This window comes from Meriones unguiculatus, chromosome 3 (genome assembly GCF_030254825.1).
Source record: "Meriones unguiculatus strain TT.TT164.6M chromosome 3, Bangor_MerUng_6.1, whole genome shotgun sequence".
NCBI classification, from domain to species: Eukaryota; Metazoa; Chordata; class Mammalia; order Rodentia; family Muridae; genus Meriones; species Meriones unguiculatus.
Genome location: NC_083351.1, coordinates 51,485,416 through 51,507,979, shown reverse-complemented (window position 1 = coordinate 51,507,979; position 22,564 = coordinate 51,485,416). Strand labels below are relative to the sequence as shown.

The following is a 22,564-nucleotide window of genomic DNA, read 5'->3' as shown; positions in this document are numbered from 1 at the left end:
CCCAGTGGTTTCAATCTTGTTTTCCCACTTGGCTTAAATGTTTGCTTTTTTATTAGCTCAGGAGTAAACTTTGACAGCACCTCCCCAGATCACCAGGCCTGTGCTGGCCAGGCCCCATATTTAGACAAACAATTGAAAAAGTGTTAGCACACCCAAGCAGGTGTCATAACACTGCACAGAGCTCCACACACCCACAGACACGTGTGTGCACATTTGCATGTTGCCATTCTCCCGCCCCGGGATCTTCAGATCGCACAGATCTGGTTTGGTCTGGTCTGGTTGCTTTGAAAGACGATGCCACAGTTTTCTTTTCTTTTACTGCACGGTGAACACCATGACCATAAGCAACTCAGGGAGGAAAGGGTTTGTTTGATGCATACTTCCTGATCACAGTCTATCATTTAGAAAAGTCAGGACAGAAACCCAAGCAGGAGCAGAGGCAGGAAACTTGAGAGAATGCTGCTTACTGACTTTTTCTCCTTGGCTTGCTTAGCCTGCTTTCCTAAACAACCCAGGGCTGCTGGCCAAGGATTGGCACCACCCAGTACACTGGGCTCTCCCACATCACTCATTAATCAAGAAAAAAAAAACCCACAGACCACTCTGATGGAGGTCGTCCCTCACGTGAGGGTCCCTCTTCCCAGGTGACTCTAATTTGTGTTAGGTTGGCAAAAAATCTAACTGGCGCAGCTGCTACCACAAAGGGAAAGTGGGCCGAGAATGCACAGACCCTTGCACCACTGTAGGGAGCCTGCAATGATAACAAAATGGAAAAAACAAAAAACTTGCCTCATCTCTCTCCAAGAATGAGTTATCCAAGAGTGAGAGATTCTAGATGGCAAGCTTTAGAGTGGGTTTTCAGGGGCAAGCATGGGGGCAGGTATCACATCACGGGTGAAGTTCAGGACAGCGATTGCCTACTGTGCAACAGGGGTCTTCTGTCATCTTTACAACAGCCTGCAAGGTAGCTGCCCCCTCAACAACCAGGAAGGGCACAGTGCAATGCCCACGCTCGCTCTGGCAGCGCTAGGGGCTGCAAATTCAGGTTCAAGGCCCTAGGCCGAAAGAGAGGTCACAGACCCGCCCCGAGGCTCACCCTGCTCCTCATCCTGAGCCCTCCTTTAAGCTCTCTGCACGTCAGTTGTGTGCTTCCCATACTCACATACTACCTTATGAGCTCAGGGAATCATCTAGAATGGAAGGTGATCACTTTCTCTCAGCATTCTGGAGTTTGGGAAAACATCTCCATTGGGATACAAACTTGAACCCAGTTTTCATCATCATTTTCCTTGTGGGAAGCACAATTTTTTCCCCTCTCCTGGAATTCCCAGAGCCTGAACTCTGGTGTTCCTATTTCATGAGAATGGCGCTGCACAGCTGGCCATCCTGTTGTAAAACATACAGTCAGCCTTCCACGCAAATTTATTTAAAATGGATTTTAGCTAAGATCCGAGGAAGCTAAATCTTAGTAGGTTAACGTGAGTGGAGGCACTGAAGGTGTGATATTTGTCTAGAGTTTCTCACACCTGTCCCTGACACTTGCACCTGAGCTCGTGTGCAAAGATCCATTCCTCGCTGTGCCCCTGTGTCTGGGGGCAAGCTACCTGAATATGTTAATTGCGCCCCCTGGTGTCCAACAGTTGAAATCCTATCAGCTACTGTAATTAACAGAATGTGATTTTGGTCTGGCCTTTGACTGGGTTTTTACATATGTGATTACTGAGTCAAGGCTTCAGGACAAATAATTTAGGCAAAGAATTTTCATGCTATTTTCTATTTGCCTTTGAACTTTTTAGGATAAGTATCTGCTTAATTTCCCTCTAAGAAAAGAATGAAAAAGGATAGTTTTTCATTCTCTTTGGGCTGACTTCCTTCTATCCAGGGTTGGGGGAACTGTTCAGTATTTGTGGTTTGTGGGAAGATACTGAACCCTAGTTTGAGGATTTGACCCAAAGCGGGGCTGGTTAGCAAAGCAGGTCTTTTCTATAAGTGTCTTCCCTGGGACAGGGTTCTCTTTCAACAGCCCTACGCAGGAAGGCAGGGGATGTGGGCTGACTATGGCTGCTTGCATGCTATGACACAGCCTTTTCTAGCCCACTGAATTTTCAGGTGGCCTCATCATCTTCACAGGTAGCCTTAAACATGCTTGTTTGCTTAAAATTATGGCCTGAGTCTCCCGAGTATAATTTCTTTTAGCTATTAAAAAAAAATCGCAACATGAGAAAAAGTCTAAAATGCCCATGTTCTTAAAAGGGACATAAACTGTCCCATAGGAACAAAACCCTTGGTTCTCAGCAACGATTTTGCCTACTAGGGGCCCACCAGCAATGACTGGAGACATTTTTGTTCATCCTAGGTGGGGTTACTAGCATCTTGGGGTAGAGAGGGTGAGCGTTGTGGACCATCCTGCAGTGTTCTTAAGTTCAGTGTCAATGGCTCTGATGTAGAAAAACACATATCTTGGAATATTTCCATAAGAGATCAGCTCTGAGAAGATTTCCCTACCTCTGTGAGGACCCCAACTGGGCTGGAATCAGTATATATATAGAGACCAAGAGAGCAAATGTGGTGGGGAGGCAAGAGGAAGCCAGAGGGAGAGGCCTCTGGAGGAACAAGGGACAGGTTGGAATAGTGGAAGCAGAGTAAATTGTCTGGGCAGTATGAACACAGACTGCAAGGTGTTCCATCCATCCCACGGCATGGACTCTGAATAGTATAAGCACATTTGCATTCTGTAAAAACAGAGGGGCTGGACAGCCAGCTCAGGTAGCCCCTGGGAGGGAGGTTGGCTTGGGAGGGTGGGCATTAGGCCTCCAGCTCTCTGCTGTTGGTGGTGCGAGACCTCACCATATAGCCACGTGAGTCTAGGGTGATAACGGCCATTTGATACCAGCCCTGATTTTCCTAATGTTTAGTTCATGTGTCAACTTGGTGTTTGGATGAGATTAAATTTTTACTGGCAGACTTTAAGTAAAGTGGGTAATTTTTCTAATGTGGGTAGGCCTTATCCAATCAGATGAAGGCACACATAGGATGGGAGACTGACTTCCCAAGCAGAAAGGGTTCTGCAGCAAATGGCACCTTGCCTGGGTCTCCACCCTGTCAGCTCCACACTGGACATTCAAACTTGCAGTCATGTAAATTAAGAGCTTAAGACAAATCTCTTCCCCTGTACACGTCCTGGATCACTTGGAGAACCCTGACTAACACAGGCACCTCCAGACCATAGTTGATACTCCTGGTAAGTACTGTCTCTGTCTTAGAGTTTCTAGTGCAGTGATGAAACGCCATGAGCAAAAGCAATTTGGGGAAGAAAGGGTTTGTTTTGCTTATGATTCCACATCACTGTTCATCATCAAAGGTAATCAGAGCAGGAACTCAAAGTGCGGGAATCCGGAGGCAGGAACTGATAAAGAGACCTGGAAGGAATGCTGCTTACTGGCTTGCTTCCCATGGCTTGCTCAGCCTGTTTTTTTTTTTTTTTTTTTTTTTTTTTTTTTTTTTTTTACTGAACCCAGGACCACCAGCCCAGGAATGGCCTCACCCATCAATCACTAATTTTGAAACACCCTAGAGGCTTGCCTATAGACTGATCTTATGGAGGGATGTTTCCCCCAACGGAAGTTCTCTCCTTTCAGATGACTTTAGCTTGTATCAAGCTGACATCGAATAGGCTAGCACAATCTCTTTTTAAACACCCTCCTGAGTTATGTAACATGAGCACAGCAGTTTCCTGACTGCTGGAAAGTTCTGGTCCACCTCCTTGGAAGCTGGATGAGTGACTGCTGGGTGACCCTTCCTTTGTGCAGGCCCCAGGCTATTGGGTTTTACGGAGTCAGAACTGTTTGTTTGTGGAAACTTGAGCAAAACATTCTTGTCCTTTCCACTTCAAGGGCAGCAGTCCTGAACCTCAGAGAGGCTGATACATTTCTGCGCCACTCGTGGCCAAGTCAGAGCCATTTCCTGACTAAAGAAGGCCAAGTTTTCTGACTATGGGAGATTTTACAATTCATTTTAAAGGGAAAGCTACTGAAGTCCAGCATTGACTTGTCAGGATCTATAGCAAGCCAGTGGCCAGGAAGTCAGGATTTTCTGACTGTGGTTGGCATTCATGGTAGGCCTGCATACTCCTCATCCCTGGAGATGGTGTGGTGAGTTCTGGCCATGCAGAGGCCTGCTTAGTATTGCTGGCTCAGCCACCAGCTCTGTCCCTAGATCTCAACTCTAACCTTGGCCTGCTGCCCTGTCTGCAGACAGCAATTGGACCCCAGTGACCAGCAGGAGACCAGATGGGGATATGTCCAGGCACTCAAGCCCGGTACACTTGTGACCCAGGGGAGTGGCTTTGAGCCTGCCAGCACATACAGACGGGGCCTCTCAGATGTAGCACCCTCAGAGTTCACACACAGAAGAGAACCTGAAGCATGTGCAACAGTGCCTAAGAGCACCAGTCCATCTCCAGAGGAAACAAGGTCAGGGAGGTTATAGCTGCCACCAGGCCTGCTCTAGGGTCAGAGGAGTTTCAGGTGAGCTGTGTGATGTGGTCCTGGGACCTGTTGGTGGACTGTCAGAAACACATCGGGATCGTCTGGGTTTGCTTTGATCCCCTCTGCTTTAAGGTCCTGTATCCATTTACTATCTGCAGTCTGTTTGTGCATCTAGCCAGTGTTCATTCATTGCCTATCCTCTTACTTGGGGCTCTTTATCTTTCCTGGGGATCAAGGAAAGGGGTCTGGGTTGGAATCAGAGTGGAGGACCCAGCACCCTGCAGTCCTCAAATTGCTCTCTATGGGCCCTTGAATGGCTAGAGTGGATGGAAAGTCTCTTATTATCCCTAAGTTTAGCCCTTTCTGAGGCTGCTGGTAAACAGCAAGGTTGTGGTGGGCTTAGACTATCCCTTGTCCCTGAAAAGATGAGATGGTGAAAGGTAAGGTTGGAATCAGGGTGGAGGATCCTATAATTTCTCTGGTCCACTCACTGTGGACATTTTCCTGCCATGGAAACTGAGGCCTACAATTGGGAAGAGCTGTCCCAGATCACATATACGTTCATAACAGTAAAGTTTTGAGGATGTTGAGACCATCATGGTGCTTCACAGTGTACAGAACAGTCCCTTCTCAGCCTCTACTCATGGACCCCGAGCCCTGCCATCCAAGGGGGAGAAGTCTGTCTATGGTGAGGCAGGAACCCAAGTTCAATGCCAGCCTAGCCTGGTGCTGCCCGCTGATCATCCTGTGGGCTGTGCAGACCTGCTACAACCCACAGTGTACCCGCCACAACCCAGGGTGTAGTGTGTACTACCCACCTGCCCCTTGTCACAGCTTTGCTGCCTCTCACACCTCGCTGTGAAGGCTTTCTTTGCAGCCCAGGCCAGCCGCCATGTCATGACCATGTGTTTCTTATTCTACCTTGTGGGGAGGCCCAAGATTCCCTGTGAAACTCTAAAGGTGAAGGAGGTGTAGAGCATGCTATCCTGAACCCTGCCCTTGACAATGAGCAGCTCAGGCACAGACACCATTGCCACTGAACTGCTGCTGCCATCACTGGGCTCAACATGGTGGCCTTTCCGGACCTGGCCCAAAGCCTAGAGAGCTGGCCAGAAGCCCTCCTTACTCTGAGGCTTTGCTCACTTGAGTGTTCAAGATGGTTTGGGAATGGATAGTTTTGGGTCTGCCGTATTTAACTTAGTTAATGTTCCCAATGTTTGTCCATGTTATTCAGTGTGTCAATTCAGTGTGTAGTTCAGAGGCATCTCATTCAGAGACACCTTTAAGCTGTAGACATCACATATCTACTAGTTTTAGCATTTATTGATTATTCTTGCTTGAGTGTATGATTATTATTATTATAGTTGCCAAATGTTGATTCACCAGTTGCTTAATCCTTTCCACATTTATTGGCTGACATTCAAATGTTTCTTTCTTTTCATTTATTATCTTGTACAAACATGAACTCTAAGACTCCTGTTTGTTCAGGGAGCTAATGATCCACCACTCTGCTGATTGACTTTGATGGGCAGATATAGCCAATAATGCCATTTTAATCCAAGCAGTGCCTTTAGGTATTTCCTCAGTACATTTCTCTTATTTGGGATGTCTATGACCTTTAAGTTTAATGTTCAACCATATAACCAGGCCTGGAGGAAAGGGAAGAGCCCTGGGGCTCTTAGGCTGTCTTCTCTAACGCTGGTCTCAGAGGTCAAGTCTTTGCCTGCTGGAAGCATTGGTAGTTCATTAAACAATCACCCTTCTACCTGAGTAAAGATTTGTGCCTGTTCCAAATAATATTGTGATTTACAAATGCCTCCAACCAGGAATGTTGGAAAGAAACAAATCTATAGTAATCCTCAAGCACTTCCTTGAAGAGGAACAGATCACAACCTTTAGGAGATTTTAGGATATGGAAGTAAAAGGTTCATGGAAGTTTCCCATGAACATCAACTTGATAAGTGGAGCTGGATATTCTAACCACCTTGGGGGAAAGGCATCAGTAGAACCACTGGACAAGGCACATAGATTTGTCCACAGCAGGAGACTAAGAGTTCAGAGAGCTTGGTCTTGGGAAGAGCAAAAAGTACAGGATGTAAAGTTGGAAAAAGTAGGGGTGTCTTCAGGAGACTTCCTATGCGAGGGGCCAAATAGGAAATGCTGGCATCTAGGAGTAAATGAAAGAGATGACTGGAAGTGAATGGATCAACTTGACATGGATGTACTAACTAAAATATGATTCTCCCTTGCCTTCACATTGTTTCCTTTTGAGCCTTAGCTGAGAGGAAAAGTACTGTGTGGTCTACCTGTGACATCTGACTGCTCGATCAGAGAGGAACAAATGAGGGAAATCAAAGCATCTTGCTGACCATTCCTTGGCCCTACCTCTGTACCTTCCCTAAAGGCAGCTTCTAGGAATTAGTGACTAGCCTCTCTCAAGCCCACTGTATTAATTTTCTCATTGCTATGACCAAACACCTGACAACAAGCAATTTAAGTGAGGAAGGGTTTATTTTGGCTCACACTTCAAGAAGGGAATATTGTCCACAGTGGTAGGAAGGATGCAGGGACAGGAGCACGAGGTGGTTGGTGATGCTGTGTTTGCTGTTAGGAAGCAGAGAACAGACAGAGGGTGGAACCAGCTATAAATCCCCAAGGCTCACTTAGTGACTTTTTTTTTTCTTCCTAAAGGTTTTTACCTCCTAAAGGTTTCACAAGCTCTCAAACCAACACCATCATCTAGGGACCAAGTATTCAAACGCTTGAGCCTATGGGATTGGGGTGGGGTGGATGTTCTAGTTATGTCTCTGTTGCTATGATAAAATGCCAACCAAGGTGGACAGTGGTGGTGTTAGGCCCAAGGGGGACCCTAACTTCCAAAGGGGGATGAAGAGAGCTCAGGAGACAAATCATCAATGCAATAGCAAGAGGTTTATTTGAGCCATCATACGATGTGGCTTGCCCCCCACAAAACCAGCGAGGAACAGTCAGGAGAGACAGAAAGCTAAGGTTTTTAAAGGAAGGAGCAGGGAAATCTCAGAGGTTGCAAGCTTGGCGACACTGGATTGGGTAGTTGACTTTTAAAATGATTGGTTCATTCTAGGCGCCAAGTCCATCTGGTCCCGCCCTGATGTGGGTGGGGGAGCTGTGAAGTCTGGACCAGTTACCAGGCAATGTTATCTTGTACTGCAGATCTGGACACTTCTCCACAGTGGGGAGGAGATCTTTCGAATTCCTTTGCAAGGGGGTGGGATCTTGTTTCAGTTCACCTCCTGCTTTCTGGAAAAGTACTGGAAGATCTTAGTTTAACATGGGGTATAGAAATTATAAAGAAACCTGTAAAGCTAGCCTGTTCCTTTCAGTGGCACATGCCTTTAGTCCCAACACTCATAAAGCAGAGGCAGGTGGATTTCTGGGTTCGAGGCCAGACTAGTTTACAGAGTGAGTCAAGGACAGCCAGGGCTTCACAGAGAAACCCTGTCTTGAAAAACTGAAACCAAACCAAACCAAACCAAACCAAACTGAACCAAACCAAAACCAACCAAACAACCAAAAACAAAAAGCCAACAAAAACCAGAACAAACAAACCAGCAAAAACAACAACAACAACAAACCCACCAACCAAAAGTAAGTTGGGGATGAAAGAGCTTATTGGCTCACAGGTTAGAGCTCATTTTCAGAAGGAAGCCAAGTCAGGAACTCAAGGCAGGAACCCGGAGGCAGGGATCAAAGCAGACTACAGAGGAATGCTGCTTACTAGCTTGCCCAGCTATTTTTCTTATACAACAGAGACCCAGCATGGGCTGAGCTTTCCCATAACAATCATTAATGAAGAAAATGACCCACAAACTTGTTCACAGGACAATCTGATAGAGGCAATTTCTGAAATTGAGGTTCCCTCTTCCTAAGTGACACTAGCTTGTCAAACAGAAAAAAGCTAACCAGAACCTTTCAACTCAAACTGCAAAATTCCACCCTGGGCCCCATAGCCTCAAGACCAGCTCATAATTCAAAACACATTCACTCCAACTTCCAAAGTTTACATAATCTTTAATAGTCCCAACAATATTCACAACCTCAAAGTGTCTTCTGAGATCCACTGCAATCTCTAAGTCCCTAAGAATAAGTTTTAAAAAGTTATAAATCCCCTACCTACAATGATACAGAGTACATATTCCTACTCCAAGTGGGGTGGGAGTTGGGGGGCACAGTAAGGAAAGATTGAAACAAAGACCAAAAACAGCAAGGCAAATACCAAATCTTTTAATTCCACATCTGACTCTAGAACTCATGATGTAATTGTCTGTGTTCCAAAAGGCCTGGGCATCCCACCCTTCCAATTCCACTGCCTGTAGCACATACCTCTCTCTCTCTCTTGGCCTGTGCCTACAGATTTCCTTTGTAGATGCCCCATGGTATTGGCATCTCCATTGCAATTTAGGCTTCACTTTCACAGCTTCATGCAATGGCTTCTCTCCTTGCAGAGATACCAACTCTGTCACACATTGCTTGGCCTTCAGGAACCTTGGTGCAAGCTGTTGGGGTTCAGACCCAGGACAAGTATCTGAAGTGCCTAGTAAACATAAAAAGTGGACCCGGCCTCCAGGTTCTTCCAACATTCCTTAGTCCCCATCTGACTTCCTTTCCCCTAGAAGCTCTTCACTATATAATCCAGGCATCTCTCTCTCTCTCTCTCTCTCTCTCTCTCTCTCTCTCTCTCTCTCCTCTCACTCTGAACACATACTTTCTCTCTCGGCCCTATCCCCTGCATGGGGACTTCCCTGGCCCCGTTCCTTGGGACCAGTGTACCCACCTGAGAACTGCTCCCGATTAACCTGTATTTATATACTCTAATTTGGCTAGTGTTTCTGCTGGGTCACCAAACTCATATTTTTATAATTACTAATTGAGATAGCACATAACTCTTTTGCCTTATGCTAGTGATCCTGCTTCTCTAAGCCTGGAAAAATCCTGCTGTGCCTTTACCATTCCTAAAATATGTGTTAAGCATTTGAGGTTTTTCCGCCATCTGCAGACACACACAAACTGGTTGTGGGGATGTAGATCACTGGCTTCACTCTTACAGAGATTCAATATCTTTTAGTACGAATGATATTGAAAAAAATAGTTTCATGATGTTCTACTTTATTAAACAGTTGTCTCTGGAGAGAAGATTTGCCATGCCTGGTCACTCCTGACCCAAGCTTTATTTATTTGTTTGTTTTTTGTTTTGTTTTAACATAAAGTTTCCTCCAATGTTTCCTCCTTGAGTCAGGCTGGCCACCACTCTGTGATAGGAAGGGAAGCAAAAGAAACAATTTAGGAAAAGATGCTATGTGGATGAAAGTAGTGAAGAGGTAAGCTATTTCCAACAGCTTACAAATGACAAAAGGTAATCACAGATGTCTAGCTCTCTGAATACCTCCCTTTCTTGAGTTTTATTTACTAACTTTGAATCTTTTGTTGAAATGTAAACTATATGTATTTTAGGATTTGTAAGTTTATTGGGTGTGATTCTTAAACAATCTGCAAAATCTATAACAAAAAGTCAGCTTAAAACTTGTAACAAAAAGATTAATCGTTAAAAGTCTATGTATAGATAATCTTAATTTGCTAAAGCAAACCATATATGTAACTTGAATTCAACTCTTGTTTAGGAAAATGATGTTTTTGAAGAAAAAAGTATGTATGTGTGTGCTCACCTTGGAGTAAGTAGCAGCCATGTGGCTTGCTGCCATATTGGCTGATGACCTTATTAGGATGGAAGCAACCCTGTGGTTGGCCATCATCTTTCCTAAGGTTAAGGAAAGAACATACAATGTGACTTCATTAGCATCTTGGTTATAGTGACCACAAGGTAAAGCCAACTATCAAAGCACCAATAAAATAGCTAGTCCTTCTGAGCCTCTTGCTTATCATTGTAATAAGTAGTCCTTCTAAGCCCTCTACTTAGCAATGTGTCTCCCTCTTTTTTAAATTAAGGGGGCAATAGCGCTTTCCACGATGTTTTGAATAAGGATGGACTTTTGTTTGATGATTTTTATCCTGAGAGTGAAAAATAAAAGATAAGGACAAAACTACAAACAAAGTTTATGGAAAATAGGACCTAGGGACAACATATGCTTCATTAAGATTAAGATTTATAAACTCCTAAGTTTATTATGGTCTATTTAGGCTAACAGAAACTGGCTTTCTGAACAGAGCACCAAAAGCTCAGGCACAAAGATCACCAATTAAAAACAGGACCTCATGAAACTGAAAAGCTTCTGAAAGGCAAAAGACACTGTCAATAGGACAAAATGGCAGCCCACAGAAAAGATCTTCACCAACCCTCTATCAGACAGAGGGATAATATCCAAAATATATAAAGAACTCAAGAAATTAAACACCAAGAAACCAAATAACCCACTTAAAAAGTGGGGTACAGAGTTAAACAGAAAATCCTCAACAGAGAAATCTCTAATGTCCGGGAAGCACTTAAAGAAATGTTCAGCGCCCATAGTCATAGGGGAAATGCAAATCAAAATGACTCTTATAAGATTGCACCTTATACCCATCAAAATGGCTAAGATAAAAACCTTAAGTGACAGCACATGCTGGCGAGGATATGGAACAAGAGGAACATTGCTGGTGGGAGTGAAGACTTGTACAACAACTTTGGAAATCAATCCGGAGGTTTTTCAGGTAATTGGAAATAGATCTATGTCAAGAACCAGCTACACTACTTTTGGGCATATACGCAAAAGATGCTCCACAATACTAGAAAGACACTTGGTCAGTTATGTTAATAGCAGCTTTATTTGTAAAAGCTACAAACTGGAAACAAAGTAGATGTCTCTCAACCGAAGAATGGATAAGGAAAATGTGGTACATTTACACAATGAAACTCTACTCAGATATTAAAAACAAAGGCCTCACCCAATTTGCAAGCAAATAGATGGAACTAGAAAAGATCATCCTGAGTAAGGTAACCCAGACATGTACTCACTCACAAGTAGATATTAACCATAAAGTAAAAGATAACCATGCTACAGTCCATGGACCCAAAGAAGCCAAGGAGGGCCCAAGGAAGGATGCTTAAATCTCACTCAGTAGAGGAAATAAAATAGACATCTGAAGTAGATGGAGGATGGGAATTGAGTGGGAAAAGGGGTAGGGATCAGGTGTGGGAAGAATGGGGGGGACAGGAGAGAGAACAGAAATTGGTGGGGGGGCATCTCTAGGACGGGAGAGGCTCGGGAGTTTATGAGGGTGACCCTAGGTGAGACTCTTGGCACTGGGAATTAAGGTGCCTGAAGTTGCCACCTCTTGTAGCTAGGTGGGACTTCCAGTGGAGGGAAGGGGGCACCAACCCACCCACATAACCTTTTACCCAAACTTTGTCTTGTCTACAAGAAGTATAGGGATTAAGATGGAGCGGAGATTGAGGAAATGGCAAATCAATGACTGGCCCAACTTGAGACCCATCCCAAGGGAGAGAGCCAACCCCAGACACTATTAATGATACTCTGTTATGCTTGCAGACAAAGGCCTAACATAACTGTCTTCTGAGAGGCTTTATCCAGCAGCTGATGGAAACAGATGCAGAGACCCACAGCCAAAAGGTAGGCAGAGCTCAGGGAGTTTTGTGGAAGATTGAGAGGAAGGATAGAGGGATTCGGAGGGGTCAAAGACACTGCAAGACGATCTACAGAGCAAATTAACCTGGGCCAATAGGTGCTCACAGAGACTGAACCACCAACCAAAGAGCAAGCATGGGCTGGACCTAGACCCCTACACATATGTAGCACATGTGCAGCTTGGTCAATACTGGGGTCTCCTAATAATGGGAGTAGGGACTATCTTTGACTCTGTTGCCTGCCTCTGGCTTTCCCTGTCTCCTAGCTGAGCTGCCTTGTTAGGCTTCAGTGGGAGAGGATGCTTTTGTTCCTGCTGTGACTTGAGGTGGCAGGGTAGGTTGGTACTCTTTGGAGACCTCCCATTCTCTGAGAAGAAAGAGGTAGGAGAAGGGGGAAGGGTGTGTGAGAGGGTAGCACTGGGAGAAGAGGAGGGAGAGGGCTTGGATTAGCCTGTAAAGGATCAAATAAGTAATAAATGAAAAAATGTATCTATAATCACTTCTGTCTTTGCTAACTTTGTTCAGCTTTAGTCATTTAAAGAAACCAAGTCATTTAAAAAATTGTGGAATCTTGTAAAATGAGGTTCCTGGTCTCTTCGTCAACTACATTTATGCTTTAAAATTTATTTTGATACCAAAGCATCTTTAATTCAAACATTATAATTTTTAAGACTCAAACTTACCAGATAAAATGATGAAATCTTATAGAAGTTATTAACTTATTGTAAACTGTTAATGATAATGAAGATATGTAAGTTAACAGTTGGTCATGCTAAGTTCAAATGTAATTCATTTGTAGAGACAAGCTTGGAGGAGAGACTGTTATGAGTAGTTCACAGTTTGTAGCTAACTGAAAAATCTTCATTCCAGTCAGTTGAGACTACACCCAGGTATTTGGGGACCTATGTGTGACCCCCATTGTCAAGAACACAGGGTTTTTAAAGGCAGAAACCATGTCCTGGCATGTCACTCAGATGTTGCCGGGGTGGGCTAGTGGGAGTGCAGTGGGGATGGACATCTCAGAGGTAAGCACTGTGAACTAAGCATTTAGCTGGAGGGGGTTGGTACAAACAGACAGTTTAACAAAAACTGAGTTAACCAGTCCATCCTGAACTTTGGTTCCTAGAATAGAGTTAAGTAACTTTTCATGGGATTCTCCATCAAAAGAGATAAAATTCTAGTTAAACTTGAAATGGCCTCAGAAAGAATGTAAGATGGAGCAGGCAACTTCTCACTGTCTTGCCCTGTCACAAGACCAATTTATATTTCCTATCACACAGTCTTGTGTATATGTTGTCAACGTTAAGCCTGAAGCTAGTAAAGCAAAACAAGTTTGAAGAAAACTTAAATTTGTTTGTTTATTGTAAAATAATATTTAAATCAGGCATATTAAAATTAGTTATTAAAGATGGAATGCTTGAGTAAAATTAGTTAAATTTACAATACACTCGTTTGGCAGGCAGTCCACAGGCTCGAGTAGTACTTTTGGATGGAGCACCATCCTGCCAGAGACAATTGCATGCTAGCCTCATTACAGGATAAGGATGCATGGGAAGTAAAACCTCCCATAAGTCTGCAGCTTCTGCCTCTGACTGCATAGGCCTGACCAACTCTGGCTGTGTGTACCAAATCAGAAAAATCCTTCTCCTTATGTAGAGATGGATTACTCCTCAGGTCTCACATGACGGGGTATTGATTCTCTTGCTCAACAGAGGATTCCAGAGTCTACACCCTTATCCTAAACATTTCAAATAACAGAGAGGCAAGTAGCATTTTTGTCTGCTCTCAGTGTCTCCCACACTGACATATGGAGACACTGTGAACAGAGGAACCTTGTTCCTAAACTGACCATCCAACCAGGATGATGCCTGCATGCTAGTTTAGTGGTCATGCCCTTTACCTGGCATTCAGTTCTTCCTCTTAGCACGAGCTAATTGCAGGTCACATACTCTAACTACTCATGTTCCCTGGTTAAATGAGGATGCCAAACACTCTGTCATCAAACTCACAGCTTTAGAAAGTTGTTCAGACTATCCAAGTAGTGTCTGGTTCTGTGTCTCTAGAGTCAACAAATGATTTTTTTTAAGTGATACCCTAAGCCCTCAGTTTCTTCAGGAAGAGATGACTTAGATGAAGGACATTCTTTCCAACCTGGGCTCACCTGTGGTGCTTTAGGAATATAATCAAGTCTCTGCCCAGAGAGCTCCAGGGCCAGCACCTGTGGTCTGGCCTTGGCACCTAAAAGAAGTATCCTGATATATAGGTATAACAATTTGATGTTAAAAAAATATGTATTAAGTCATGTTTTAAAATTCTAGACGGTGATCATTTAAGGTAAGACTCTCAGTTTTGTTTTACTTGAGACACTCTGTGGCTGTTCATTAAATAAGAGCAGGTAATGTAAATGCCTTAAACAAAAACGCAAAGGTCATCATATTTAGAACTGAGGAGTGTTACTTAGACACTCTCTGTTCAGATTCATTCCTTAGATGCTGAATTTAACTGACTTCTTTTACAGAGCTTTCAGATGGTTGTTTCTTGTGCAGGAGTCCCAAAGGAACGGGGTCGAGGGATATAGATCAGTGGTAGAATAATTGCTTAGTGTGACTGAGGCCCAGGTTTCATTCCAAGTAACACCCCCACAGCCCAGACCCCTACACAACCAGAGAGAGAGAGAGAGAGAGAGAGAGAGAGAGAGAGAGAGTGTGTGTTTTGACTATTTGGCTGTCTTCTCGGCCAGCATACCGGCTCCTCTCTTTGTTTTGATCCACTCTCTATCATCTATGTTTTCTCTGGAACTGAAACAATTTTATATCTCCTCACCGCTGGGTAAGGAGTCTGCTTTATCTACTACCTGATTTATCCTTTCGAATCACCCCCGTCCGTAACTCTCCTTCTTATAAAAATTTGAAGAAAAACTAATACTTAACCCCCAATGAGAACTAAATGAATTGAGCTAATTTCAATGTCCCTTCTCAGTAGCTTGGGACTTGGTCCTGGAAGTAATCTCAGTCTAAAAAAGACCGTCCCCACTGTGTAAGCTGGCAGTTGAGGGCACTCCCTTCCTTGGTGAGTGACAACAAAACTCTCAGGGATGGTGCTTCAAAATAGACTGGCCCCATATTTGCTAACAGCTTACACAGGCAGGGTCAGCCCAGTACTTCCAGAAGAATGCTAGCTCTATGTCACAGAACCTGGACAGGCTCTAGGGAGCCTAGGTGGAGTCATGAAATGTCAAAGGTGTTTCTGATGGGATCACTAGAAAATTGTAGGCTTGTAGATTGGAAAGGAGAAAGGCCTTAGTCATTAATTGTGTTAGAATCCTTGATTCTCAGCTGGCTAGAGACTCTGACCAGACTCCTGGGAGAAGGGCCTCCTTTTCCTTCCCATGTCTTCATAAACTTCCATGTCTTTCTATCCTGCCCCATACAGGTCCTTGGACAGCTGGTCACCATGACTCCTATGAGTGTGGAAGTGGGTTTCTAGGGGTAGAACTCAAGACTATATTTCATCTTTTAGGGCATAACATGTTGGTGGCCACGGGGATCTGGCTTAGGGACAGAGATTGGGAGGTGATTGCCAGGATAGGGCCTTGAGGGAGCATGTGGGCGAGCTGTTTCTTATGCTGCCTGGGTGGTTGCCTGAAGGGAACCACTGACTTTTGGGAGGGAGTAACCTAATAACTGGAAAATTCTGGGAGTCAAGTAATCAGAAGGACTTTCACAGTGTCCTGCTAACTTAGCTGGAGCAGCTGGTGGATCTGATTAGTTCCCTAGTCTATCTCCTGGCTCTGGGCATGGCATGGTGATGAGAAAAATGTGTTTGCTTGCCTTCTTAACCACCCCCTCCCTGTCCCTGACTCAGATAGACAGCCAGCTGTGCACGATCCTCAAGAGCCTTGAGTTGGAAGGGTCCTTTTAGCCAGTGTCCCTCCTAGAGCATTGTGAAGGAGACAATGCTTTCACAAAAGTCCTGTCCCTGTACAGCAGGCCTCACATCCTTGTTTAAAGCCTCAACACACCTGATGCTTCCTGTGGCCAGAACCAAACAGGACACCAGGAAGGGCTCCATACATTCCTGGACTGGAGACACATGGACATAGGAACACACTGACTCACACCTGGACAGAACCACAGCCGACCATAGATATGAATGCTTTATAGGGAAACCTCCCTCTCTCTCTCTCTCTCTCTCTCTCTCTCTCTCTCTCTCTGTGTGTGTGTGTGTGTGTGTGTGTTTACTCTTGCTATATTCATCCTAAACTTTTCCCAGATTGCTGTTATAACTCTTTATTAGTCTTCCTGCTTCCAGACTGGTCCCACTGTAGCCCATTGTCAACAAAAGAGTCAGAAGAACCTGTCAAAACCAGTTAGATTGCATCACTCCTTTGCTCCAAACTCTCCAAAGGGTTGCCCACTTCCGACTATGAACAGAAGTTCTACTGATGGACACAGGCTGATGCAGCTGGGCATAGTTTTTAAGGCTAGGTTAGGCTCAATCATCTGTTCTCAATAAGTGGCAAAAGATTTATTCAGCATGTTTGGAACAGGAACAAATGAAGAGCTCCAGTGATACTCCCTGAGGAGTGAGAAGAGAGTTCATTGTCTTCAGGGTCCCAGTTTAAATAAAGGGTTGGAGCTATGCAGAGCTCAGCAGTTCTGGTCAAGGGTTGGCTCTGCCCATCATTCACTCATTGTTGTCGCTCCTGCAAGGTGGATGAACAAGTTGTCAGAACTGTGTGCTATCTCTTCCTGGGAGATAGTCTCCCTGTCTGTCTGGCACCAGGGCTCCATCCTTTTCCTTCCCCAGTATGAGACTCCTGGGGAAATTCCAATTTCTTGTAGTTTATTGTCTCAATAGTCTGATAGTCAAAGGGAGGGGCACAGTGTCATATCTTTGTTTCTTCCCAGACTATTATATTCCATTTCCTCCTTTTCTTTCTGCCCTCTGGCCTTTGCTATTTCAGAAGCACTCAGGCCATCTTGGGGACTTTTGCACTGGTGTTCCTTTGTTTGGAGTACTCTTCCTCGAAGCCTCTACACAGCTTATGTGCTCTCTTCTTTTGGATTTTGCTGAAATATTATTACATAATCCTACCTAATGAACATGAGCACTGGCCTGTGTGCGCATGTGCTTGTAGAGACCAGAGGTCTTGGATGTTGTTTCTCATGAGCTGTTCCTCTTATTTTACGTGACAGGGATCTGGGGCTCACTGATAAGTCTAGGCTGCTTGGTAAGCAAGTCCCAGAGACCTGACTGCCTGCATCTCCCCATGCCAGGATCACAAATGTGTGCAAACATGCTTTCGTTGTTTGTTTAATGTTTACTTATTTAAACATGGCGCTCTGGCTCAAACCCAGGTTCTCATGTAAGTCCGCCTTGTGTTTTTAAATCATTCTTTCGTGTTAACAACTCACCTGCCTGAGCTAGCTTCTCAACCCTGTGAAGAACTTAAAAAAAGGTAATCTCTACCTACCAAAAGCCCTCTTATATTTTCGTGTTTTCTATCCTTTAAATCTATGATGTAAAAATATCTTCTTTGCTCATTTTTTTTAATCAAGAAAATCAAGAAGGAGTTCTCAGTGGCTCACCTTTCCAGTTTATTCCAGATCCAGTCAAGCTGACAAACACGATTAAACATCACACCTGGATTCGACCTTAATCTTGACTGCCACAGAGGGATATCTGTATTTATTTAATTTTTTTGTTTTGTTTTGTTTTTGTTTTTTGAGACAGGATCTCACTATGTAGCCCTGGATGGCCTGGAATTCACAGAGGGTTATCTTTATTTATTTCTATTTATTTATTTATTTATTTGAGACAGGGTCTCACTGTGTAGCGCTGGCTGGCCTGGAACTCAAAAAGAGCCACCTCTTTTGCCTCTTGAGTACTGGGATCAAAGGCATCTGTCACCATACCCAGTGTCTTTTGATTTTTTTTTATACAACACTGTGAGTGTTATTTTTTTTTAAGTTATCAACTCTTCTAAGAAGAAAGTCACCAGGATTATCTCAATTAGCTTATCTATGAGGGAAAATTTTGGGGGAAGACCTGCCCACTGCAGGTGGTTTCGTTCCCTAGGCAGGGGATCCTGGACTGTGTAAGAGTGAAGACGTGGGACTGCGTAGATGGATCAGTGGCTAAGAGTACTTGTTGCTCTTGTAGAGAATCCAGGTTCAGGTCCCAGCACCTACATGGTGGCCCCCAAGCCAACAATCTATCATTTCAGGTCCAGGAGACCCAACATCTTCTTCTGAGTCCCTGGGCACCACGCATGCACGTGGTACACATACATAAATGCAAGCAAAATTACCCATGCACAGAATAAAAATAAATAAATCTTTAAAAAAAAGTGAGGTTAGCTGAGCATGCATTATGCTCTATTCGTGCTTATGGCTGTGATATGACCAATTCCCTTGAGTGCCGATTGCTTTGAATTTTGTGAGCTGCGGATCTGGAACCTAGAACTCTGGATCACAGAATTTTGTCATGGCAACAGAAAACAAAACTAAGACAAACAGCATTTTTGAAATGCACGCTCTTCTCTGTACATGTAAGTCCACCTTGTGTTTTTAAATTATAACACATTTGTTAGTGTGCCTTTACATCTGGAAGAGCAGGTCCCCGACAAGGCTCATGATTGCCATCTTCACACCATAAACATGCAATGTCTTACAGCACCGGGAGCTTGGAGTGCCTTTGCAGAGAGCTTTGGTGGGTTAGAAGGCAAGGATGCCAAACTGTCCCAGTACAGTGAAACAGTGATGTCCTCAGGCCTCTGAAGTGAAGCTTGGAGCCTCCCAGGCACAGTGCCCATGCCACTGGCTGAGAGACTGTTTAGATTAAAAAAAAAAACATATTTCTGATTTCGTTAATGTTCTAATGTTTATTAGAACCATATAAATGTTTATTAATAACCATATTATTCTAACATTTATTAATAACCATATAAACCTAAGAAGTTTTGGGCACTACTGCCTGGAAACACTTCTAAGAAAAAATAAGAAACATGTTGGTTTAGAGAAAATAATACACAAGTAATAGTTTAGGAGATGTGTGCTGATTTGAGACCCTAAAGTTTCCAGGTTGAAGTCTTAATGCCTTGTATTGTCTAGAATGTGACTTACCTGGAGATAAGGTAAAGGTGAAAGGACGTCATTTTGGTGGATGCTTTACTGTTTGTGGGCAGTGTTCTTTCAAGAAGAGTAGAGTAGCACACAGACACATTGAGAGGAAGGCTCTGTAAAGACACAGAAAGAAGACGGAAGCAACAAGAGGGGCTTCAAGCAGTAAAAGCCCTGGTGGCACCTTGTTCATGAACTTGGAGGCTACAGGAGTGCAGGACAGGAATTTTGTTGTTGAAGCCACAGACTGTGGCATTTTATTATGGCAGCCCCAGCAAAACCAAACAGCAGGCAAAGTACAGAAGTGGAGAAAGTTTAGGTTCTATCTAAGAGACCGGCAAAGACCTGGGCTTCTCCAGTCTTTCATCCCTTACAGTTTCTACATGTCAGGAATTTGAATCTTGACCTCCATGCCATACAGAGGCCAGGTTGCTAAGGTGTGTGTGTGTTAGTGAACTTGGAAGGAAACTGTAGCCCTGAGGGTGGATTGTTGGAGGCACTTCCCCGCACATTTAAACCTTTAAGAATCACAGGGTAGGTGTGCTCCCTATTTTATGTACGGAGAAATGGAACCTTTGATTGGAGCAGTGACATCCACCATAAGAGACCAGAGTCACTTCTGTGTCCAGAACTCACAAGCTATGCCCCACCCTCAGCTGCTGCACAGCCTCTGGTAAAGAAAAGCAGCTTGAAGGATGCTCCTCCCTTCCCTCCCGCCCTCCTAGAACGCTGATTCCCCAGGAAGGGGAGGAGTTCTTCCTGGCGCGGAGGCCACTGTCGCCACGGCAACGCCGCTTTACTGGGCCCAACGGATTACCAGGCCTGGGGCTGCAGGCGGCCGCGTGGCCTCGTGGGTAGCGCTAGCAGCATGGACAGCCTGTACGTGGAGGAGGTGGCCGCCTCCCTGGTCAGGGAGTTTCTTAGCAGAAAGGTAATGGACACTCCGAAGCCCAGGAGGCCGCTCTAATATTGGGAGGCAACTTGGGGTTTCCCTCAGTATCTTTGCACCTTCGAGGGTGGGGGAGCATTCCATACCTTCTGTTTGCCTCAGAGATTCCCACAAGAGCGCCCCTTTCCCGGGACAGGGAAACTACATTTCCCAGAAGCCAGTCCTTCCTAGTTGCAAGGGCACTTCCACAAAGCCAGGCCGACCCTTGCTTAGCCGCCCTCCCCTGGTACCCATTGTCACGGCAATGGCACATCGGCAAGGGTGTCCAGGGCAGAGCCAACTTCTCCCAGCCAGGGGCACAGGACGTGTCTCTAGGAAAGAACTTGCCCGAAGTATAGTTCTGGATAGTCAGTCCTTTTGATCATTTTAGTCGAGTGGAAATTCTAGCTGCCGCGTGAGTTTTGTTGGAGAACTATGTAAATTCTCTTACTGTCTTGTCCCAGGAGAGTTTTCAAAGTATTTACAAATTAGGAGGATCTTGGGTCCCCCATGGGGGTCTAGGAGAGGAAGGAGCCGCACGGTCTGCAGGAGTTGGTCTGTATTTTACGTGAAGTGACTGAGGACTATGCACTATGAGACTGAGCTTCCATGTGATGTCATTATTGAGCTGGCCCAAGGGGCACTGATTTGAGGTGGAGACATGCGCACGCACATGCACACACGTGTTTGTGTTTGAGCGGAACAAAGGGAAAGGACTTGAGGTCAGACGGTGGAAGTTTGGGTATGGTAGTAGTTTGAAATGTGAGTTTGACGTTACCACCTCCTCTTCCCTCTAAAACGGGAACTTTTAAGATCCACTCGTATCTTATGTATAAGGAGGATTAGTGATATAGAGGCAGTGCCCGTGCACTGTATCTGATGCTTGTATGCAGCATGCACATAGGTATTTAACTTTATACTTGCTGTGCTGCTTTATACAGCTGACTTTACCTGTTCTGAAACGCCTGCGTGCTTTTTATAATTTATATTTAGCTGGAAAAATTGCAATGCACCTGTCTTCATTCCCTGTGTGTTGACTTTCCGCTGTCGAGTTCTGGATGCAAGTTGGATTATCAGTGTCATGTGCTCGGAGGTGGTCACTGCTGCTGTTTAAGTCTGGCCACTAGGTTCAGAGGTGTCAGAGAAGCCTTCCTTTCTTGAGAGCAATCCAGAGCCTCCACTGACATCCTGGGGCCTCACAGCTTGGCCCCAGCTTACACTCCCACACTTGATTCTAGCTTTTCCTTCATATTTCCCTTGATCTATTCTGCTGCTTGACAATGCCTGTTTGTTCCCAAGCTCTTCCGATCACTCCCATCATCAGAACTGATCAGGCCAGGCCTTGGACTAACCTTGACTGTTGGCTCATTGGTACTTATCTACAGCTGTCACATCTGCTCGTCTCACCTCCTAGACAGGGCCACCAAGATAGCACCTCAGAAACCATCTAACCCACCTGGGTAGCACCTCAGAAACCATCTAACTGTATGGCCTCCTCTTCCTCCCATGTTTTATGTATAAAAGTATAAAAGAGACATCTTTTATAGTTTTATGTCAATTTGATGTAAGTTAAAGCCATCTGAGTGGAGGGATCCTCAATTAAAACAGTGTCTCCATAAGACTGAGCTGTAGTTAAGCCTCTAGGCCATTTTCTTAATTAATGATTGATGGGGAGGGGGCCCAGCCCATTAGGGATGGTGCCATCCCTGGGCTGGTGGCCCTGGGTTCTAGTAAAAAAGCAGGCTGAGCAAGCCACGAAGAGCAAGCCAGTAAGTAGCATTTTCTTCCATGGCCTCTGCATCAGCTCCTGCCTCCATGCTCTTGCCCTGTTTGAGTTCCTGTTCTCACTTCCTTCAGTGATGAACAGTGATATGGAAGTGTAAGTCAAATGAATCTTTTCCTCCTCAAGTTGCTTTAGTCATAGTGTTTCATCACAGTAATAAAAACCCAAACCAAGACACTCACAAAGTCACAGAGACCCAGACCAATAGTCTAGGGCAACTGCTTATGTTTTCGTTGTTGATGGTTGGGGTGGTTCTGAGACAAGGCCATGTTTTTTTTTGTCCAGGTTCTCTTCAAGCTCTCTATGAAGCTCAGGTTGTCTTCAACCTCTTTTTGATTCTCCTGTCTAACTTCTGTACCTGGAATTAAAGGTGCACGCCACCATGTCCAGTTGAAATTAATTTTCTCATTGCTTCTGCTCTGAGACAGAGACCTTGTGGTTTGCTCACCCAGTTCCTACCCTGTGCCCATGCACCTCCTAGATGGTAATAGATTTTCTCAAATGTTTCTAAACATCCTTGAAGATAAGTATACTTACACTCTTCCTTTTTATATAGGAGTATTGTGAGACAGGGGGTAAGGAAACTCACCTAGGGTGAGCAGACCAGACCATGTCACCTCCTTG

At 44.6% G+C, this 22,564-nt stretch overlaps 1 protein-coding gene and 1 long non-coding RNA gene across 3 annotated transcripts in view; one reads left to right on the top strand and one right to left on the bottom strand.

The window, feature by feature from the left end:
- The first annotated feature begins 4,511 nt into the window (after positions 1-4,511).
- Mindy4 (MINDY lysine 48 deubiquitinase 4) overlaps positions 4,512-22,564 on the top strand; it is a 124,481-nt gene continuing 106,428 nt past the window's right edge. Inside the window, exons 1-2 of one of the 2 annotated variants that reach the window (XM_060379965.1) lie at positions 4,512-4,526; positions 12,011-12,091. In XM_060379965.1, coding sequence (XP_060235948.1) covers positions 12,059-12,091 — 33 coding nt within the window. In that variant the 5' untranslated portion in view covers positions 4,512-4,526; positions 12,011-12,058. Of the gene's footprint in view, positions 4,527-12,010; positions 12,092-19,977; positions 20,161-22,564 lie in introns of those variants that run through there. The other variant, XM_021648112.2, reaches the window with a different exon arrangement.
- On the bottom strand, positions 16,618-20,480 carry LOC132653059 (uncharacterized). The gene is made up of 4 exons (XR_009590711.1): positions 20,265-20,480; positions 19,233-19,345; positions 18,782-18,938; positions 16,618-16,810 (listed from the first exon to the last, which is right to left on the bottom strand). It is a non-coding gene; the product is annotated as an uncharacterized LOC132653059 (long non-coding RNA).